General features: G+C 41.1%; 1 protein-coding gene across 1 annotated transcript in view; it reads right to left on the reverse strand.

The window, feature by feature from the left end:
• Positions 1-20,308, reverse strand: part of CALN1 (calneuron 1) — a 596,934-nt gene that overhangs the window by 242,147 nt on the left and 334,479 nt on the right. Inside the window, exon 4 of the mRNA XM_063953758.1 lies at positions 2,606-2,718. Within this exon, the coding sequence (XP_063809828.1) occupies positions 2,606-2,718 (113 nt within the window). The remainder of the gene's footprint in view (positions 1-2,605; positions 2,719-20,308) is intronic.

Consider the following 20,308-nt stretch of genomic DNA (forward strand, 5'->3'; position numbering starts at 1 on the left):
TGATACATTCTACAGTAATGTATATTGCTTACTTAAACTATAGAATTCACAATTTATAGTAATTACTGACCCATGTTGCCTCAATGAAATGCAGTATAGAACAAACGAAAAGCAAACTGCATAAAATGCATATTGGCAAGAATATTAAAAAAAACTTAAAAACTTACTACAATTATGCATGATATGTCAAAAAATGTTTTTCATGACCAGTGCAAAAAAGTGTACATTACATAAAGCAACAAAGTTGGGAATCACAACACCTCCTTTTACAATCCAGATTACCCTAAAATACAGTATGTACTGATGCAATAATGACACACAACCCCATTTCCCACAAAATGCATTCAGTAATCATTGTTAAAATCGGACTGTAGCTTTCAGCTGCACCGTGGTCTTTTCTAATATTTCTTTAGAGCCCTTAATTCATAATTTTTTATCTTTGTACAGACTAGCAAGGAGTAATCATTGGCCCTCATTAATTAAAATTAATTTATTGTATTTCACTAACCCTCATGTGGCCTTCCCTATTTCCTAGGATTTTCAAAGCGTATTTAGCTTTTTGATCAATAGGACCAAAATGGAGGTGATAGCATTTCATGTAGGTTCTGTGGAAATTGTTAAGATTCCTTTCCTTTTCAATGGGCCCACTTGAAAGTCACATATTTGGGAATTAAAGCTCCCATTAATCCATTTGATTTATATGCGGCTAATTTTCCTGACTTAATACACTGTACATTTGTGGATTTTCAAGCCTGTAAACATTACATTCTTACTTAGGCAGATGTCACCTAATTAAAATTATTTCCTTTCCACGTTTACTGTATCCTATTCAGGTTGCCGTTATTGTTGTCAAATGCAGATATAAAAACACTAAATGGTGTTATTAGAAAATTCATTTGGTTGGATAAGAAACTTAGGCCCAAATTTATCAAGCCTAGGGGAGCAATAAATTCCACAGTGATAAAGTACCAACCAACCAGCGCCTGTCATGTTACAGGCTGTGTTTAAAAAATAGCAGGAGCTGATTGATTGATTGATACTGTATCATCATGCAATTTATCACTCTCAGAGGCTTGATAAATTTGGGCCTCAGTGTCTTTATTTAAATTTAGTAAATGCATGCCAAAAGATCTCATGCATTAGCTAGAGATGTCGATTAACTAAGAAAGTAGGGCAGAAAAGTTATTTGATATATGGTTACCATATATTCAGACTCTTACAAATTCAATTAGACGAGCGTATTCATTAACCTATTGGTATAACATGGAGATTGTATCTATGGGTTGCCCTCTCTTTTGATAGTGGATCTCCCTACGTTACATTTATTTCTGTTAACTAGAAGGGCTGCTGCGAAATGAAATAAAATATATCTGAAATCTCCTCCCCAGGAAAGCTCCTTTACCACTAGGGCTATCCCGGCACTTAAATATGGAGATAATAAAGCTAAACGTAGTGATTTTTATGTGACACTTTTCACTTTGTACATTATATACTGTAGACTGGCAAAATGTGTCTTTGGAAGGAAGCAAAGGCCAGTATAATGACAAAGTTTACATTTTAAAATTTGCATGAGAAAAACAATATAAAATAGCTGTACAGTAAGTTTTTTTAAGGAATATTTTATTTAATGTATTTCTCTTTATTCTGAGTAGACATTTTTATCATTCTAATTCATAACTTTTCAATTACCCTGAAACTGAACATGACATTTCTTTTTTAAAGGTTATTAGAGGATAATAATGTGTACTGGCACATAAACATTGGCAGAAACACTATTGCTAGTTGATTCAAGAAAAAAGTAATTTTTCCCCTTCCTATCATTCCTTTGCTGTCTCTTTGTTTTCATCCCTCTTCAATAATATTAAAAATAGCGTTACTGTTTCTAAGTTTAAAATAAATTTGACTTTATATGCTGTATAAAAGGTATACCAATTCTAAATAAAAAAAAACTAGACATAAAAAAAATCTAGAGCTAAATTATGAGTGATGGGTAAGTGTGAAAGGGTTAATCAAAACAAAACCATCTAGTCTAAAAACAACAAAACTTGTCTGAGAAAAAAAAACCAAGTCTAAAATGTACTAAACTTCCACCAAAGTTACATACTACTAACTACCCAGTTCTGACACCAATAAGATTTATTTTAAGAAATTACAATTTGAGAAAGTCTTCAAGTACTCCCTGATTTGTCTCAACACAATCTCATTTAAGCAGAGTTATTGTAAACCCCAAAATGACATGCTTTAAATGTAGTGTGGCATGCACGTGCCCCTTGCTGACAGACTGATTTAAAGACTTAGGGGGGAATTCAAATGTTTGAAAAGTCGGTTGGGTGTCTGTTTTTTCCTGTCTATTAGATAGGAAAAAACAGACACCCAACCGACTTTTCAAACATCTGAATTCCCCCTTAGAGTTCAGAATCAATTTTATTACTTGATTAGGGGTTTACTGAACACAACTTTAAAATATATAAACTGGTGAAAATATCACGTTGATACATAATGTTCAGATTATCTGTCATATAGTTTATGCCTTTTGAATTCCATATTTTGCAATATACAATTACAGCAGACATTCCAATAATATAAAAAAATCTCATTTACTTACCTGCCAAAATATACTATCTATTGTATTTCCAAGAAATCCATCTCGACCTTCTGTGGATACAAGTTTTGGACCAAGAATTGTCATAAATTCATCGAAGTCCACCTGGCCATCACCTAAAATAAATAATGCATATAATTTACAAGTGTAAAATATAATGTGACTGATTCCACATCCCTTCAAATGAACAGATCGTTACTGGGCTTCAATTAACAAAATGTTGCCAATTTTCTTTTTTCTTTTTTTGGACTTCTTACCCTTAGCAGCTCCACCAATACTATCCTTGTGTTCTGCAGGTCTGCAGTGAGAAGCCCTGTTGGTGTAACATTTATTACCCTGTACAATGGTAAGACTATTTTTGAAACTGATGCCTTAGCTAAGGGCCTTTACTAGATATCCTCTTCCCTTATGCTTACACTAGTGCTTTTAATTTTATAGAGAAGGGTCATGAACTATAATCAATGTCGTACCGGGAAAGGTAGTGGTGGGGACTCATACTCAAGGGCTTGTGGCCAGAAAGCAAAGAAGATTAGACAAACATTACAGAGGATATACAGCAGCATGCACACAACATGTATACTAAAGTGCATGGTCTGGGATCACTTATAAATGGACTGTATATAGTAAAAACTGATAGTTCAAGCAGTATAATCTACTAGAATATGTACTATAGTGAATACACAATATTACTGGGAATGCAGTATAATATAACAGATGTATAATAATAAAGCACATGATGGTGATCCTGTCTATATATACCACATTAATGCACTCTACATATGACTGTACCCACCAACCAGTGTCTAAAACTCAATGAGAACTGCACTAGAGCTAGTAAACGCAAAAATACATTGTAAAAAGAAAACAAAAAAATCATTTATCTAAGCTAATACCACTGGGATGACTTGAGTGTTGGTTACTTTTTATGTTTTTACAACTACATTCTTAGTTTGCAATATGTTATGTTTTAAATGTTAATTTTATGCAAGAAAACATTAGACCGGTTAACCCAACCGCTAATATTGATTGGTAGAAAGGATGAATCTTGGTTTATTTTCTATAGAAACAAACCAAGAACTCATGTTCATCCAAGCACCTGCGTTCTGGAACCTGACATTAGATGAGGTTATAGACCCTCAGGCAGTGGTGCCCATCAGGGATTTTACCTGTACCTCTGTGGGCCAGTCCATCCCGCCTATAATGACCATAATATAATTTCTGACAGATTAATTGACATGTTTAAATCTGTCAAAAAACCAACAGAAATGTCCTCTAGCACTGCCAATAACTTAAAGAATTAGTAAATAAATTAGTAAAGTGAAGTGTTCCAAAGAGTTATTATTTTTAAGCCCTTGCTTCTCAATAAACAACAAATAGCAAATAAAGCATTTAGATGTGTTTTTTTATGGACATTATTTTATTTATTTACTAACAGTTAACTATATAGCGCACACATATTACGCAGCGCTTTACAGAGACTATTTGTCCATTAACATCAGTCACTGCCCCAGTGGAGCTTACAGTCTATATTCGTTACCACATGTACGTACACACACACACACACACACACACACACATTCACACTAGGGTTAATTGTGTTGAGATCCAATTAACTTACCCGGATTTTTTGAAGATTGTTAGGAAACTGGAGTACCTAGAGGAAAGCCACACATGCACAGTGAGAATATACAAACTCCACACAGTTATGGTCATGGTGGAAATCGAACCCATGATCTCAGTGCTGTGAGGCAGTAATGCTAACCATTACACCGTCCGTGCTGCCCGAAATTAGAATGTAAATAAATATTCTAATTAGTTTCCAGGTAAATATATACCAGGTTGAAGTAGGATTTGAGTGAAGTCTATCTTTAGCAATAATTTGGTAAGGTTTAGAGTCATGTAATTTGAGTCCACAGAATTGGTGCATATAAATAATAAATTTCACAATGTATGCAGTAAGGTCATTACTTGCACCTGTTAAGGTCTCAACTCTGCCTTTCTGCGCAATAATACAAAGTGGACATCTGCCAGCTATATCAAGCAGCTCTTCTGGATGAGTTATAAAGCTATTTATAGGCTAATTTACAATTTTCAGCACTGTGATTATAAGTAATAATAAATGTGTTCAGTGCTAACAACAGTTCTGACAGGAAAAAGTACAGCTTCAAGTAATTAGGGCATCTGTTCCTAACAAACTTAAACAGGGAAAGACACATACTTTAATAATATCTAATTAGCAAAGTACCACTTAAATAATTAATTTTCAACTTTTAAATAATTAGGCAAAAGTATTCCTGGATGTAAAAAAAAAATCATTGGGTCAAAGGATGGTGATAATTAGTCAGAAATATAATTAACATAGGGCATGCCGGAGCATGCTGGATAATACTAATAGAAAAAAATGTTTTGCTGCTCCAGAATAGTAATTATGATAGTTTTATATAGAAGCACCATAATAAGAATTAATAATGGAAAAATATAATATTTACTATTCATGGAAAATATTCTGGTACTGTAGAACAAAAGTTAAAATAATTTCTAATAAAATTATAATAATAATAATAATAAATGAAAACACTGTTTGATTATGGGGGTAAGTAAATAATTATGGCAATGTTTACAATAACAAGCTTAAGCACCATTACTATATTGTTGATCAGTCCAGTTTACATATTAACAAATTTAAATTGCATGACACAGCTTTCTTTTGCTATTTATTTAAAGGAATTATCTCTTAAAAATATGTGCTAAAATAGGGGGAAAACCAATTTTTCACAATTGTTTCCTTAGTAACTTGTTTGTATAAATAGCATGATTCAGAGATGTTCATAAACCAAATGATTTACATCAAGGTTGGCTGGTTTAAACTAAATGGTTTTAAAAGAAAACTAAAATAAACCCACTTTGTTTTGTTTTTTTATTTTGCAGTGAACACAGGCATGGCATCGTGATTTCTTTAAAAAAAAAACTATTATACTGTAAAAGAATACCCCTGGTACAGAGATATAGGGAGGGTGGGAGAGTTAACCAGATCAGAGAAGTACTAATTTGCATAGCATCAGCCAAGATCCCACAGACTCCTCCCTTAACAATTCTATAGGACAGGAGAAATCCATAATTAACATTCTCAATCTTAACCCCTTCAGTGGTGAGTTTTCAATATAAAAACACACCCTGGAGGTGTGTTTTTAAATTGGCATGGGAGTGGGGGGGAAGGTGTGGGGGGGGGGGGGGGGAGTGATGGGGCAGGGTGAGGTTATTGCCTGGCGATCGCCCACTGGGATTGCCAGCCTGACCGCTGATTCCCGACCGCCTTCTGGCGCACGAGAATCAGTATAAACCATTATACAGCTAAGCCCGCCCCCCCCGGCAATAGGAGTCCGGGGGTGGGCTAAACACCATAATGTAGTATGCTGATTCCCGTGCGCTGTGCACGCTGCACGGCTATCCCCAGAGAATCACCAGGTAGTATGCACGGAAATCTTCCGGGGTAGCTAGCGCTGACAGGGTAAACAACTCCAACACATTAAAGAGGCAAACCTCATGGTTTAATCTCTTTCATGTTTATTTCAATTCAAAACCTTTAGACCTATTGATATATCTCTAAGTGTACATTTATGTTTTAATATGTTTTGTCTATCTAGATATATTCAGATGTAATTAGAATAATAAGCAGTAAAAAATTAGTTTTATTGAAGACTAGTGCTTGCCTGTGACTTTGCTTGTGAGAATGTTTGTTATTGCTCAGTTGAACTAATTTTACAAAGACAGTAGTGCCATCTAATGTTGTGATGTTTATTTTTGTAATGAGATATTATTTGGGAGTCAATTATAGTCACTGAACAGAAGTAAGTGTTGGCTGCAAGCCAGTGTTTGCTGAATAGCTACTGCAGTGTCAATAGGTGTTTGTTACAAGTATGTATATTCAGATTTATAAGGCTGTGTTATTACCACGGGTAATTGAATCCTGCCCTAAAGCTCTTGCAGCTCCACATCCTATACACCTCTATAATCCCTGTAGGCAATCCCCATTTTCTGCAAAAATAAAATTCATCCATCTCCTCCCTTTCAAAATGTACATATCTTACCTTGTTACAAAATGCCTCTCACTCTCTTTGTTCTTCCTCTGACCTATGGCTACCACTGACCTATGACTACCTGGTAACCACCTTTCACTCCTGCTTCCAAAACTTCTATTATGACAATCTAGACGTATGAAACTCCTTGCCCTGCCTGATAATACTCTCCCTACACATTAAACACTCTCTCAAAAACTACCTCTCAATGTACACTATAGCCTATTCTGCCCCCTCCTGATACTACATGCTTTACATACTGTAGCATCTCCACTCTGAGGTTCACTAGCACTACTGTCTCAGCATTAAAATCTCACTCAAGACTTTAAGCTCTCAAGAGAAGGAACTTCTCTACCATTTGTCTTCAGTCTGCAAATCATTTGTCATACTCAGGGGCATAGCCAGGACTTTGTGAGCCCTATAACAACATTTTGAAGGGGCCCTTGTACCAATGCTTCTAGAGACACACCTCTACGCAGCAGTTGTTAATGTTATGCACCATAGTAGTGCTCTAGTTTATTTTGTGAACCATGGTAGTGGCTTTCTTTATTTTATAAACCATAGTAGTGCCCTAGTTCACGTTATGTTACACTGTAGGGCTACAGTACACATTATGCAACACAGTACCCCCCAATTCATATTATGATGTATGGTGTCCCCAGTTCATATTATGCCACATTATAGTGCCTCCACTTCATATTGTGACACAGTCCACATTGTGTAACATTATAATGACCTGCAGTTCATTTTATACCACATTACAATGAGCTGGTCCCAAGGCAAAACTTTACAAGAGCCACTATGTAACACCAAATAATGAAAAATGTACATAACGCATGTAACTTTGACAAGGAAATAGGGCCCCTCTCAGCTCTGTGCCCCATAGCAGCTGCACTCCCTGCACCTACGCCCTTGGTCATACTTATCTGTATTTGTTTTGCTTTTATTTGAATTGGAAATCTGACTGTCCGTTCATGGCATAGATTTAAATATCACGGGAGGTGATAGTCCAGCATTAATAAGAACAAAGAAAAACTTCAGGACTTTCTAATTAACTACTGTCATTCCAGTTGGGTTCAATGATAGTTTGGATCCAACTTTATTGTTGGAGCAATAATTATCCTTCACAAACCATTGTACTAAACTCTCAGTAGAATTTGAATTATATTTTTTTTTTTTAAATAGAGTAATTTTTATTCGCCACAAAATTAGAGATACAGACATTTCAGAATACATTACTGGTCATAGTGTATAATCACAGTATTCAGTCATTCATAATATCTTTATGGTATTATACATGCATGAATGAAATTCCCCATATTACCATTTCCGTGCGGTCTTCCCGCGGTATACATATTGTTTGTAGTCTGTAGCCAAGTCATGGTTCACATACTTAACATTTTTCAAGTTTTCTCCCCCCACCTTATGTGTAATTACCCCGTCTAGTGAGCCGTATATAGCCCACAACCCCACTACCCCCGAACTAACCCTCTAAACAAACTCAAGCCTAGTCAAGCTGATGTGTGCATGGTGTGATGCGACAGCTAAGTATTTAAGCAACTGCGTTAGGAGAGGTAAAGGGTTCGGCCCAATGCCCCGGGGCCCAAACAGCGCCCCTGCAGCAATGGCCAGTGCCCGTTACATTTGAAGGGCAAGGGAGGAGTATGTGGAAGTGATCCAAGGAGACCAAATCTTCTCGTATCTGGTAAGGGCATTATATTTCATATATACATATCGTTCTTTTAATAGGGTATCATTGATCAAACTTTTAAGAGCAGGTATTGTGGGAGGGCTGGGGGCCATCCATGTCCGCGCGATACACACTTTTGCAAGTGCGCATACGCTGCGGGCATACATGTTTTCCCATCTAGACCCAGAATCCGAGTCACCCACCCCCAGAATGCAAAATCTCGGAGTCAGCATTCCCCTCTGTGTTCCCGTGTGTTCCAGAATCGACCTGACCCCAGCCCAGAACACCTGTAGCAACGGGCATTCCCATATGAGGTGCCAGAATGTGCCTCCGGCAGCCCCGCACTTGGGACAAACATCAACATTATCAGACCTGAATCTGGCCAGCCTGCTCGGTGTCATGTATGATCTATGCAGAATGAAAAGCTGTATCTGCTGAAACCGTAGCGATTTGGTGACCTGGCTCGGATTGCCCAGAGCGCCCTCCCAGTCTTCCCCGTCTATGGGACCCAAGTCACACTCCCAGTTCGCCCGAAGATTCGAGAGCGGGTCTGCATGTATTGTTTGAAGGAGGTATGAGTAGGTGAAGGAAATTACCTTGACTCGACCCAGTGTTTGTAGAAATGTTTTGATGGGAAATGGGAGGAGCGCCGGGGGGGAGTCTCCAAATTGCGCCTGCAAGGCGTGCCTGAGCTGTAAAAATCTGTAGAAGTAAGAGTTCGGGAGTCCAAACTCCTCCTTTAATTGGTGAAATGATTTCAATGAACCGTCACTATATAATTGGGACAGTGAGTCTATCGAATACGGAGCCCATACCTCCCCGCCCTCTAGGGACCTCAGTTCATTAAGCATTGTGGAGTGCCATAGGGGAGTATCAGGGTCCATGCCTTCATACCCGAGTAGGCCCTTCAATGCTAGCCATATTCTCATCGCCTGAAAGACAATAGGAGGTAAAAATCTGGAAGGGTTTTCCCCCACCAGGACCTGTGCCGGGGAAAGGTCTGGGTAATAGCATTGAAGGAACGCCCGGCCCAGCCCAGCCCCACCCCCCTCCCGAAGCCACATATTGATATGTGATAGCTGAGCAGCATAATAATATAGTTGGAAGTGGGGCAAGGCCAGACCGCCGTCCCCTTTCTGCCTGGTGAGGGTGGTTAATTTAATTCTAGCTCTTTTATTGGCCCATACAAAGGAGGACAGGACGCTATTTAATTTCCTGAAGAAGGCTGGAAAAATGAACACAGGGGACTGTAGTAGAACATACAATAGTTTAGGCAGGACTACCATTTTAATAAGGCCGACCCTGCCCGTCATTGTCAGTGGTAGCTTACCCCAGGCTCTAGATTTGCGCACTACTGTTTGTACTAGGGGGTCGAGGTTTAAGGGCACAAAGTCTGATGGGTCGTTTGTAATTAGAATTCCGAGGTACTTAAACTGAACTGTCCAGCACAGTGGCAGGGATATTTTCGGAATCTGAGGGAGGGGGCCTATAATGGGCATAATAAATGATTTAGTCCAATTTATGCGGAGACCCGAATACCCACCGAATGTCTCGATGACCCGCAGCACAGTGGGCATCTCTACTGCGTAGTCTTGAAGGAATAACAACAAGTCATCCGCATAAAGGGCTATCTTGTCAGTACAGGGGCCGGTACCTATTCCCCCAATGTCCGGGTGCGATCTGATCAGGCAAGCGAGAGGCTCTATGGCTATGGCAAACAGGGCAGGAGAGAGGGGGCATCCTTGTCTGGTGCCCCGTGTCAAAGGGAAGGAGGAGGAAATGTAGCCGTTCACCAAGACCCTGGCGCGTGGATTCTGGTATAGTAGTTTGATCCATTGAATAAAGTTTGGGCCGAAGCCCATGTTCCTCATGACTCCCCACAGGTAAGGCCATTCAACGCTGTCGAATGCCTTGGCTGCATCCAATGAGACTACAGCCGCGTCCGAGGGGAAGTCGCGGGGGGCCTGCAAAATGGTGTATAGCCTGCGCAAGTTAATGGATGTGGATTTCCCAGGCATGAAGCCGGTTTGATCCGGATGAATTATAGATTCAATTACTAGGTTGAGTCGGACCGCAAGAATTTTCGCCAGGATCTTGGCGTCAGTGGGGATAAGGGAGATTGGCCTGTAGGAGTCCAACAACTTGGGGTCCTTTCCAGGCTTTGGAAGCATTATAAGGATCGCCTCGGACATCGAGGGAGGAAGGCTGTTAGTGGCAGTCATTTTAACGTACGTGTCAAGCAGCTGGGGACCAAAGAACTCTATGTACTGTTTATATAGTTCCGTGGGAATACCGTCACTGCCCGGGGATTTACCTCTAGGAGACACCTCCACCGCCGACACCACCTCTTCCAGGGTCAGAGGTGCGTCTAATGCGTCTCTGGCCTCATGGGAGAGTTTAGAAAGGGGAATGTTTGTCAGGTACAGGTCAAGTTCCTCCGTGGAGCATGTCAGTCTACTGTCGTATACTTCTCTGAAGTATTCGAGGAACATCTGAGCGATGTCGGGGGTGGCATCTACCGTGGAGCCGCCTGGGTCTAGCATTTGCGCTATCGTGGTCCCAGGTCGATCGTAGTGCACTAAGTGGGCCATCAGGCTACCTGGTCTGTCCGCCTGCATATATATGTTAGTAGCCCTAAACAAAAGGGAACGTGCGTTTATATCTGAAAGGTGGGCCAGCCAGGCCTCCTGAGCCGCAAGCCAGCGGGCCCTCAGCTCAGGAGTACCCTCTGTCAGGTAACGCATCTCCAGATCTCTACACTCAGTCTCAAGCTGTCTTTCCGTCGCCCTTCTAGCCACCTTGCAGGCTGCAATTTTGCCGATCATTGTACCTCGCAAATACGCCTTGAACGCGTCCCAGACAACCGGGGCCGGGGCCGATCCCACATTGTCTGCAAAAAATCCCTCCCATGTGGACACCAACTCCGGGCATTCGCCCAGCTGGGCCAGCCAGGAAGGGTGTAGCCGCCAATATGACTGTCCCCTCTGACATTCCCCATCTATTGAGAGCACCAGGGGCGAGTGATCTGACACCCCCCGTGCCTCGTAGCGGACATCCGTCACGCCAGGCAAAAGCCCAGGCGAGACCAGGGCCAGGTCGATTCTAGAAAAAGAGCCATGTGTACCCGAATAACAGGAGTATTGCCTAAGACTAGGATTCCGAATTCTCCAGACGTCTACCCATTGCATACCGTCTAGAAAGTCTGCGAATTTAGATCCCGATGAGGCTGAACCACCCCCCGTCCCTTGATCCCGGGGAGCCCTCCATCTGTCTAAGGAGGCATCCAACACAGCGTTGAAGTCCCCCAAGCAGATGACAGAGGTGTGTGGGGAGGAGGCAACAAACAAGGCGGCCTTTTGCAGGACATCATATGAAAACGGGGGGGGAACATACACAGACAACAGGAAAAAATTACGTGAGAACAATTTACATTCTATGAACACGTATCTACCATGTGGATCTGTATTTACCCTAATCATCTCAAACTGCACAGTCCTCTTAATCATTACCGACACCCCTCGGGAATAGGAGGAGTGCGAGGAATGATATGCCCAGCCCACCCAAGGCCTACGGAGCGACAACAGCCTATTTCCCTCCAAATGGGTTTCGCTTAAACAGATAATATCCGGGCAATATTTCTTGATCATCTTAAACACTAAGGATCGCTTTACTTTGTTGTTAATGCCCCGGACATTCCACGACAAGATTTTTAAGGGAGGCATGTCAGCCAAGTCATCAGCTGGGGCGCAACACTCCTATCTACCACCCAACCCCCCGGCTCCTTACTCGCGCAGTCGCGCCGTCCACCGGCCCCGGACCTCAAGCCAAACCCCTGGAAACAGTGCAACCCCACCACACCCTCCGAATAGCTAATATGTAGGCTTCTTAAATTCAAAACATAAAACAGAAAAACTACTGGGGGACCAACAGCAGCCCCCCGGCATCCCCCCTCCCCGTATACCTCCCCGAACTGTGGCATACCTAGATCCCTAACCGAACTCTAGCCCTGGAGAACCCAAAGCCTACGGCAACACTGTACTAGGCGTACAGATCAAACAACCCAAAATATTTAAACCCTTATACGTTATACGTTTATAACACTTCTCAGCAAAGTCCAGAACCACTAAACGAGAGGAAGCTCCCTGGACTTATACTTGCGAGTTGTAGGCCCATAAAGGAAGGCGACCCGATGTCAGTCTGGAGCCAGCTGGCGTGCCCCCGGAGCATATCTGTCCAACCAGGAAGCCGCTTCCCTGGGCGAGCTGAAGAATTTGGTCTCCCCATCCGCCACCACTCGCAACCTGGAGGGAAACAGCATTGAATAGGATATATTCAGGTCACGAAGGCGTCGCTTTATGGGGAGAAACTGTGCTCTGTCTTTTTGGACGTCCGCTGCAAAGTCCGGAAATGCCGACACCCGGATTCCATTCCGTATCAGGGGACCCTTCACACGTCCCAGGCGCAGGACGGAGTCCCGGTCCTTGTAGTGCAGGAATTTTGCTATAAAAGTTCGTGGTGGGGCACCTGGTGGTAAAGGCCGGAAGGGCACGCGGTGGGCCCGCTCCACTGCAAACTGAGATGTAAAGGATTCAGCACCATATGCCTCTTTTAACCAGGATTCCAGGAAATCCTCGGGGTGTGCCCCTTCTTCTTTTTCGGGGAGGCCTACGAACCTCACGTTGTTTCTGCGGAGTCTGCCCTCCATGTCCAGGAGTTTGGCTTGTATCGTTGTGACCTGCTGTGTAACCGCAGACACCGATTGTTGCAGAGGGCCGCTGAGGTCTTCCAGGTTGGAGACCCTTGTCTCGGTTTCGCCCACCCTCTCCCGTACTCGCTGGACGTCCTGTCGCAGCAGTGATAAATCGCACTGCACCTTCTCCATCTTGTCCGATAGGCGTTGCTCGCTGGCCGCTATGGCCTCCAGGACCTGCTGGATGGAGGGTGCAGACGGCTGCGTATTCGCCCCCGAGTCGGCCCCAGCCGATGGATCCATTCTGGCAGGGGGGGAAGGCTTAGGAGATGACTGCGTCGACTGAGATGTAGGCTGTCGGGCAAACTTCTCCAGTTTAGCCGCGGCCGCACTCTGGCCGCCCCTCACCATCTTGTGGGGGTCCAGCTGTAATGAGAGTCCCGTTATTCAGTGTCAAAAGTATAACAGTGGAAGGTAAATGCAGCAACAGCAGCACGCCAGTCACTGGGAAAGCCAGACGTTGTAATGAAGGGAGAGGGGAGAAGGGGGACCTGGGGGGTCCAATGGTATAAATAAATATGTCCAGTGTGTGGTATTCCAGCAGTATAAGCAGTAGGAGGCAGGGCAGCTGGGACAGTATCAATCCCTCAGCCCAGTGCAGTCTTCACCCACACTGCACCTTGCTGTGTTCAGTGCCTCAGGGAGCTGCAGGTAAAATGGCCGCCCAGCACAAGGATTTCCCCCTCCTTCCCTCTCTGCACCAGCCTTCAGGGTATCAGGATGGCTTCTGTATATGGCCCTGAGGGTGCAGGAGTGGTGTGCCGCTCCTTTCCTGTGCCGCTGGACGCCGCGTCCGCCTCGGGCGCTCGATCGTGTGCGCGCGCGCACGCGCCCGGCGGAGCTTCAAAATCGAGGCCGGGGACTGAGCTGCGGCCTAGGCCCGGAGTCCGGGCGGCCGCCGACGCGAGCCGGGAGCGCTCGCACACACACTCCACCGCCTCCCCAGCACCGCCGGGCAGGAGATTAGTCCAGAGGAGAGCAGGATCGGGGCCCCAGGATTGTTGCAGGATTAATTATCCAGGGAGCTCCTCGATCCTGCTGCCTAGTCCTCTGCTGCCGTGGCCACGCCCCAGAATTTGAATTATATTTTAGTAATACTTAATTTAATGATAAAAAAATGTTATACATACAAATAACATTTATTGTATATAAATTACTCTCTCTGCTATACTAGCCAACTGGGTTTTTATTTAATCCGTATGCGTTTGACTGTTTGACTCACACTGTACATGTCAATTATTCATAATTTATACTCTCAATTAAAAAAAAACTATGGGGTCTATTTACTAAGTCTTGGATGGAGATAAAGTGAACAGAGATAAAGTACCAGCCAATCAGCTCATAACTGCCATGTCAGAGGCTGTGTTTGAAAAATGACAGGTAGGAGCTGGTTGGCTGGTACTTACCTCCATCCAAGGCTTAGTAAATAGACCATTATATATATATAGTGCTTACAGGCAGAAAAGCAGCATTCAGTTGACAGTTAGGGTTTGCACTAGAAGGGTCGAAGCGCATAGTCTAACAAGCCCCCAGTATTCATCTGGGACCACAACAAGTCAGATTTTATATTCTTTTTTTTTTACTTTTTCCAAGTGATTTATGTCCTAATATATATCAATGCTACTATAATTTGCTTCCTCTATAATTCTGAACTGATGATTTCTACTCTATGATGTATGTATAAAAACTTTCCAGTGTACACCAGTGTGACAATATATTATTATCTTCTAAAATGGACTACGGTTTGATCACATATTCATTCATATGTATTTTGTACGACCTGTTCCAATGAGGGTTATGCCAAATTAAATATCTGTACATAATTATACTGTCTGTTGACTTATTTATTTCTCTGGATTTGAGACTGGTAGTGATAATTAGATTGTAAACTTCACCTTTTAATACCATTCTTACAGCGCTTTGCAGAGTAGGAACGCTATTAGCATTGCTTTTACTAGCTATTCCTATTAACCCATAGAAGCAGACTTAAAACACCTAAATAATAAGGGTTAGATGCACTTATACTCTCTATCTCAATTCATTAATACTTGATTAGTAATTATCACCTTGCTGGGTAAACTCTATTTGGATCAATGAGATATATACTGCAGTAGCCGTTCTTTTATTAACTATTTACATATTAATCAATCATCCTTTATTTCATAATTTGGATAGTTTTTACTCTAATAAGCCTCTCAGTAATAATTATTTACTTCAATGCTTATCTGACAAGCTTTGATAATAGAGCGGACAACAATTTAATTGGAACAACTGTACATAATTACCTAATCACCTTTAATTTATTAAAACTCAATACAGAACGTTTATGACTCCCGTGATTTTATAGAACACAAATTAAAACAAATCTTATTATTACTTTTTATGTTCATCTATGCAACTCACTCTTACTAACGCAAAGTGAAGTGTAACATAAATCAAGTGTGTTTAATTATGGAACAAAGGTTTGATCAAAATTTGGATTTTAATGTGATAATATCACAAACTCATATAGTGTTTTTAGCATGTTATATTACTGGATTTACTATATAGTGGTTTTATAATTTTTTTGTGCAGGATTATTATTTCCACTTGCTTCAGTATTAATTGATAAATAAATTGCTTTATTGCTGAAAACTGTGCACACTAGAAGCTCCCCTATTGTACTGGAGTCAGTATTTCTTTGTCTGGTGATGTTCTTCTGGCAGTGGTGTCACCAGTCCTTTCTTCTGAGTGCGTAACAGTGATAAATAGTAGTCTCTAGAGACCCTTCTGAATTGTGTGTGCAATATATACTTTCATTTATTTTATTTTTTACTCTGCACCTGTTCTACTGAAGGCATTTCCAGCACCCTGCTATACTCTTGAAAATTAGTATAGTAAATCTGACAGGAAACATGTTCTGTGTGGTATTGAATACCAATATGTTATATGTATAAACTGTCAGAAATATATATATATAGGCAGTAAGTCAATGCAGTGTTTGGACACCTAATCTAATGGAAAAGTGTGCATAGAGGCAGGCAATGCTGTTATGCTTTATATCCATGGGTCTGTAGAAAACAGAATAGGCAGCAATCAGCACCATTGTGCTACTGTACTATTTCATTGAACTATAAAAGAACAAGTTCTGTTATATGTAAATTATTAACCAGAAAGAAATAGCCAGCGAGATGTAATGGAGTCCGAAATCACCAGAGATGCGGGATACCGGCTGATCTCAGACATTTATTTTTAGGGGAAATCATTTACAAGACATAGTTTTGCCTTGTAAGTGTTTTCCCCTTTAAAAAAACACTCAAGATCGGCTGGTATCCCGCACCTCCGGCAGTATTGGACTCCAATACATCCCACCAATTGAGTTAATATGGACCAATTTGTGAAATTACGAATTTATATGTAACTAAAGGTAAAAAGAAACCAAAATGCTAAGTTTATGCAGACGACTCAAATTCCTGCCATGTTTTGGGGTCCCCACACACATTTCAGGAATCTCCTTTCACATAGGGAGAATCTTGAAGTGTGCCGATGTAATTGCTAACAATTCTTTCTATTGTGAGACAATACTGTATTTCTGCCTTTCTGATTAGCTGGACATAAGGATGTTAGTGGAGCCTAAGTCAGTTGTGCCTACCGTCTGGTTGTACAACTAAGCAGAATTTCCCATATGTTTAAATTAAATAAACTGGATGTATTGGTTGCCCCCTGGAATGGGCTATGTGGCTGAATCCACCGTCCTCTAATTAGCATAGGAAGAAAAAACTTTTTTTATGAGTTATTGCTGTTATATACTGTATGTATTCTAAATGTGGGAGATTAATTTTTTTAAGAGGGAGACTTTATGTGTGACATATTGTAGATGTTAATTAAGCATTTGGTCTGAGGCTAGTGTTAACATTGTCAGCAAGAGGTCATCTTTCTTTGTATCTTATGTATCTGTGTGATAGAGCGATAGGGAATCTATTGCAATAATGAAACAGCAAGTCATATAGGAAATCACGTGTTGCTGTAAATTGTGTTTAAATGTGTCTAACTTTACTAAAAGCATTGATTCCTGTTGCAGGTGTGGAAGTATTCAGGGTGGGAGACTTAGGGGTTTATTTACTAACCCTTGGATGGAGATAAAGTGGACAGAGATAAAGTATCAGCCAATCAGCTCCTAACTGCCATGTTATAGACTGGGTTTGAAAAATGACAGAAGCTGGTCGGCTGGTACTTTATCTCCACCACTTTACCTCTATCTAAGGCTTAGTAAATAGACCCCTTAGTGGTGCAGGGCTCCAGAGTGAGGTGGTGGATTACCTCATCTGCCTATCTATGTGTTTAAACTGTATAAGAAGAGGCTGCAAAGCCCATGAAGTGTCTTGTATGTTTGAGATGATCTATCTTGAATATCTGAAATGATCATAACTACTGGGGCCGATACACCTGTGATAAATTGGGGCAATCTGATATTTTACAGATGATTGTGTCAATAAATCTCCAATGTACGGGTTCACAGATCGCAGATTTCAGCCACAAATCGATTGGGATTGTTAAATCAGGTTTTTCAACATGTTTAATGTCACTGATAAATTGGGGCTGTACAGTAGATTGTTAGTGTATGGGCAACAATCTGCAGATCTGCAGACCGTATCTAGTAAACTGATGAGTCTTTCAAGATTGGCAGATCTGTTTAACTGAAAATGATCTGCAAATCACTGAAATATATCTGTAATGTATGGGCAAGTCAGATGGACTGGGGTAACAATATATCTGGGAAATAAATCACAGGATCTGTAAAACAATAAATGGCGATTGCAGGTGTTTATGAAATTAAATATGTTGAAAACCCTGATTTAACAATCCCAATCGATTTGTGGCTGAAATCTGTGGTCTGTGAACCCCATACATTGCAGATTTATTGACATAATCATCTGCAAAATGTCAGATTGTACCAATTTATCACAGGTGTATGGGCCCCTTAAGTCCTATGTAGGACCCTAAGTAGTCATGGTAAGAGGTGAAGAGGAACAAGCAACTGCCATCAACAAAAATGTTCTGTTGCAGCTACAGTATACATATACATATCTATCATGAAGTGAGGTCATTACAGGCAGCAGAATTGTTAGCTCAAAAACAGATACCAGCCTTGCTTTTCCTCCTTGTATCTTTACTAGTTCTACTAAATTCAAGACTATAACAGTAGACGATAAAGTCACCATATGCTCCTTGTGATTGTCATTTTAGTTATCAAGATATTTTACAGTCAGATTCCAGGTATTATCTTCTAGAAGGTGCTAGATAAATGAGAAGTAGAATCTGATTGGTTGCTATGGGTAACATCCCATCTTAAATAGAACTCCCATCTTAGTAAATTTACCCCAAGGTCTAGTTTAAACTACAAAAGTATTGCAGGCCTGTCGATGTCATCAGGCAGAGTTTTTATCGCCTTACATACTCCTCTGGAACTGAAGACATGAGGGGCTTTTTCAGCTCTAACTAGCAATGTATGTCCCAACAGACATGTCCATATGGATGTTGGGGGCTAGGTATATTCACATCTCCAACAACTTATACTATTGACAACATTAAAACGTATGGAGAGTTTTTCCAGGATATCAAATAAAGTTTTTTCCTTTTGCCCTAAATGCTTAGTTATATAGCCTAAAGCTAACTTGATAACAATATGTTTTCATTGAAAAACAATGCTAAAACAAAACTCTGTCCTGTTGGCAGAACCTATGGTGTTGGGGTCAAATGTATAAATTGACAGTGTCTAGGTCAATAGTCAATATGTCGACCCCATATAGTCGACATGCATTATGCCGACATGGTCAAAAGGTTGACAAGGTCAAAAGATTGACAGATAAAAGGTAGGCAGTGCTTAAGGTCGACAGGTGCAAAAGGTCACATGGTCAAAAGATCGACATGACAATGGACAACACACAAATGGTTGGCACAAGTTTGTTTTTTTGTTTTTTTCAAATTTTGCTTGATTTACTATTCACATGAACTACGACTGGGTATAGTAACCTGTGGCAAGCGCATAGGTAGCGGAGCGACCCACTTTGCCCAAAGCATGGCAAGCCAAGCAAGTCCGCAAGGGTACACGTTTCCACTAATTGTGCTTAGATATTGTTAAATATATAAAATGACATAAAAAACTTGTGTCGACTATTTTCATGTCAACCTTTTGACACGGTTGATCTTTTATACCAGTCTACCTTACCCAGTGTCCACCTTTTACGTGACAATCTTTTGACCCTGTTGAACTTTTGACCGTGTCAACTTAATGCATGTCAACTATATAGGGTTGACCTAATGACTGTCTGTCTAGACAGTATAGATTTTCTATACCACACCCATGGTGTTAATAGATGTAAGCTGTATTTGATGGATGACTACTCCACATGGCATATAACTTAAATAGACTTATTGGTTTATTAATCAACAGATAATAGGATTCAGGGTAACACAGGTTAATGCAAGTATGCACATACAGTACTAAGAGACAGATCCAGACAGAAGCTTCAGGGTCAATGCAGGTGGTGTGCATAGATGGAGTAACACACACCTGCATATGGTGACATTGGCCCTTTAACAGTAATCGGTGGTGACACAGTGGGGTTTGTGTTGTCTGCATTTTGTTTCACATTCTCTGATATATAAGAGTACAGACAGAGGAGACACACAGAGATGCAGTGTATGCACAGATGTGCACTTGGCAGTGGTGAATTTCCCATTATGCACATGTGGCACGTGCTGGAGAGGAGGAACTTGTACAATTGTTTTATTACTCTCAGTCCGAAATTTACGAGTATCTGCAAAATATTTCCACTGTACCATACTGTATGCCACCTTTAGTACAGTTTGAGAAAGTAAGACATGTGCAGATTGTCCTGTAGATTGTCCTACTTAGTAAATATGCATATATAAGTAGAAATAATAGAAAATGTAGCTCATTATAATATTATATTACGTATTATATTAAACTGCTAATCACCAAATGAGCGCTTACAACCAAGCAATGAAAAAAATCTAATTGTTAGGTTTGGCCATTACTGTTGTGTCTAGGGCATCCTGACCCCAAAATCCACCCCTGGCACTTGGAATTTGGGTCAGAGGCCACAGAAGTACCAGACATGTAAACAGGAGGGAGACAGCGCAACGCTCTCTCCTCTTAAAACATGTTCAAGTGATGAATGACAATA

The sequence above is a fragment of the Pseudophryne corroboree genome, chromosome 2 (genome assembly GCF_028390025.1).
Source record: "Pseudophryne corroboree isolate aPseCor3 chromosome 2, aPseCor3.hap2, whole genome shotgun sequence".
In the NCBI taxonomy this organism is placed as follows: Eukaryota; Metazoa; Chordata; class Amphibia; order Anura; family Myobatrachidae; genus Pseudophryne; species Pseudophryne corroboree.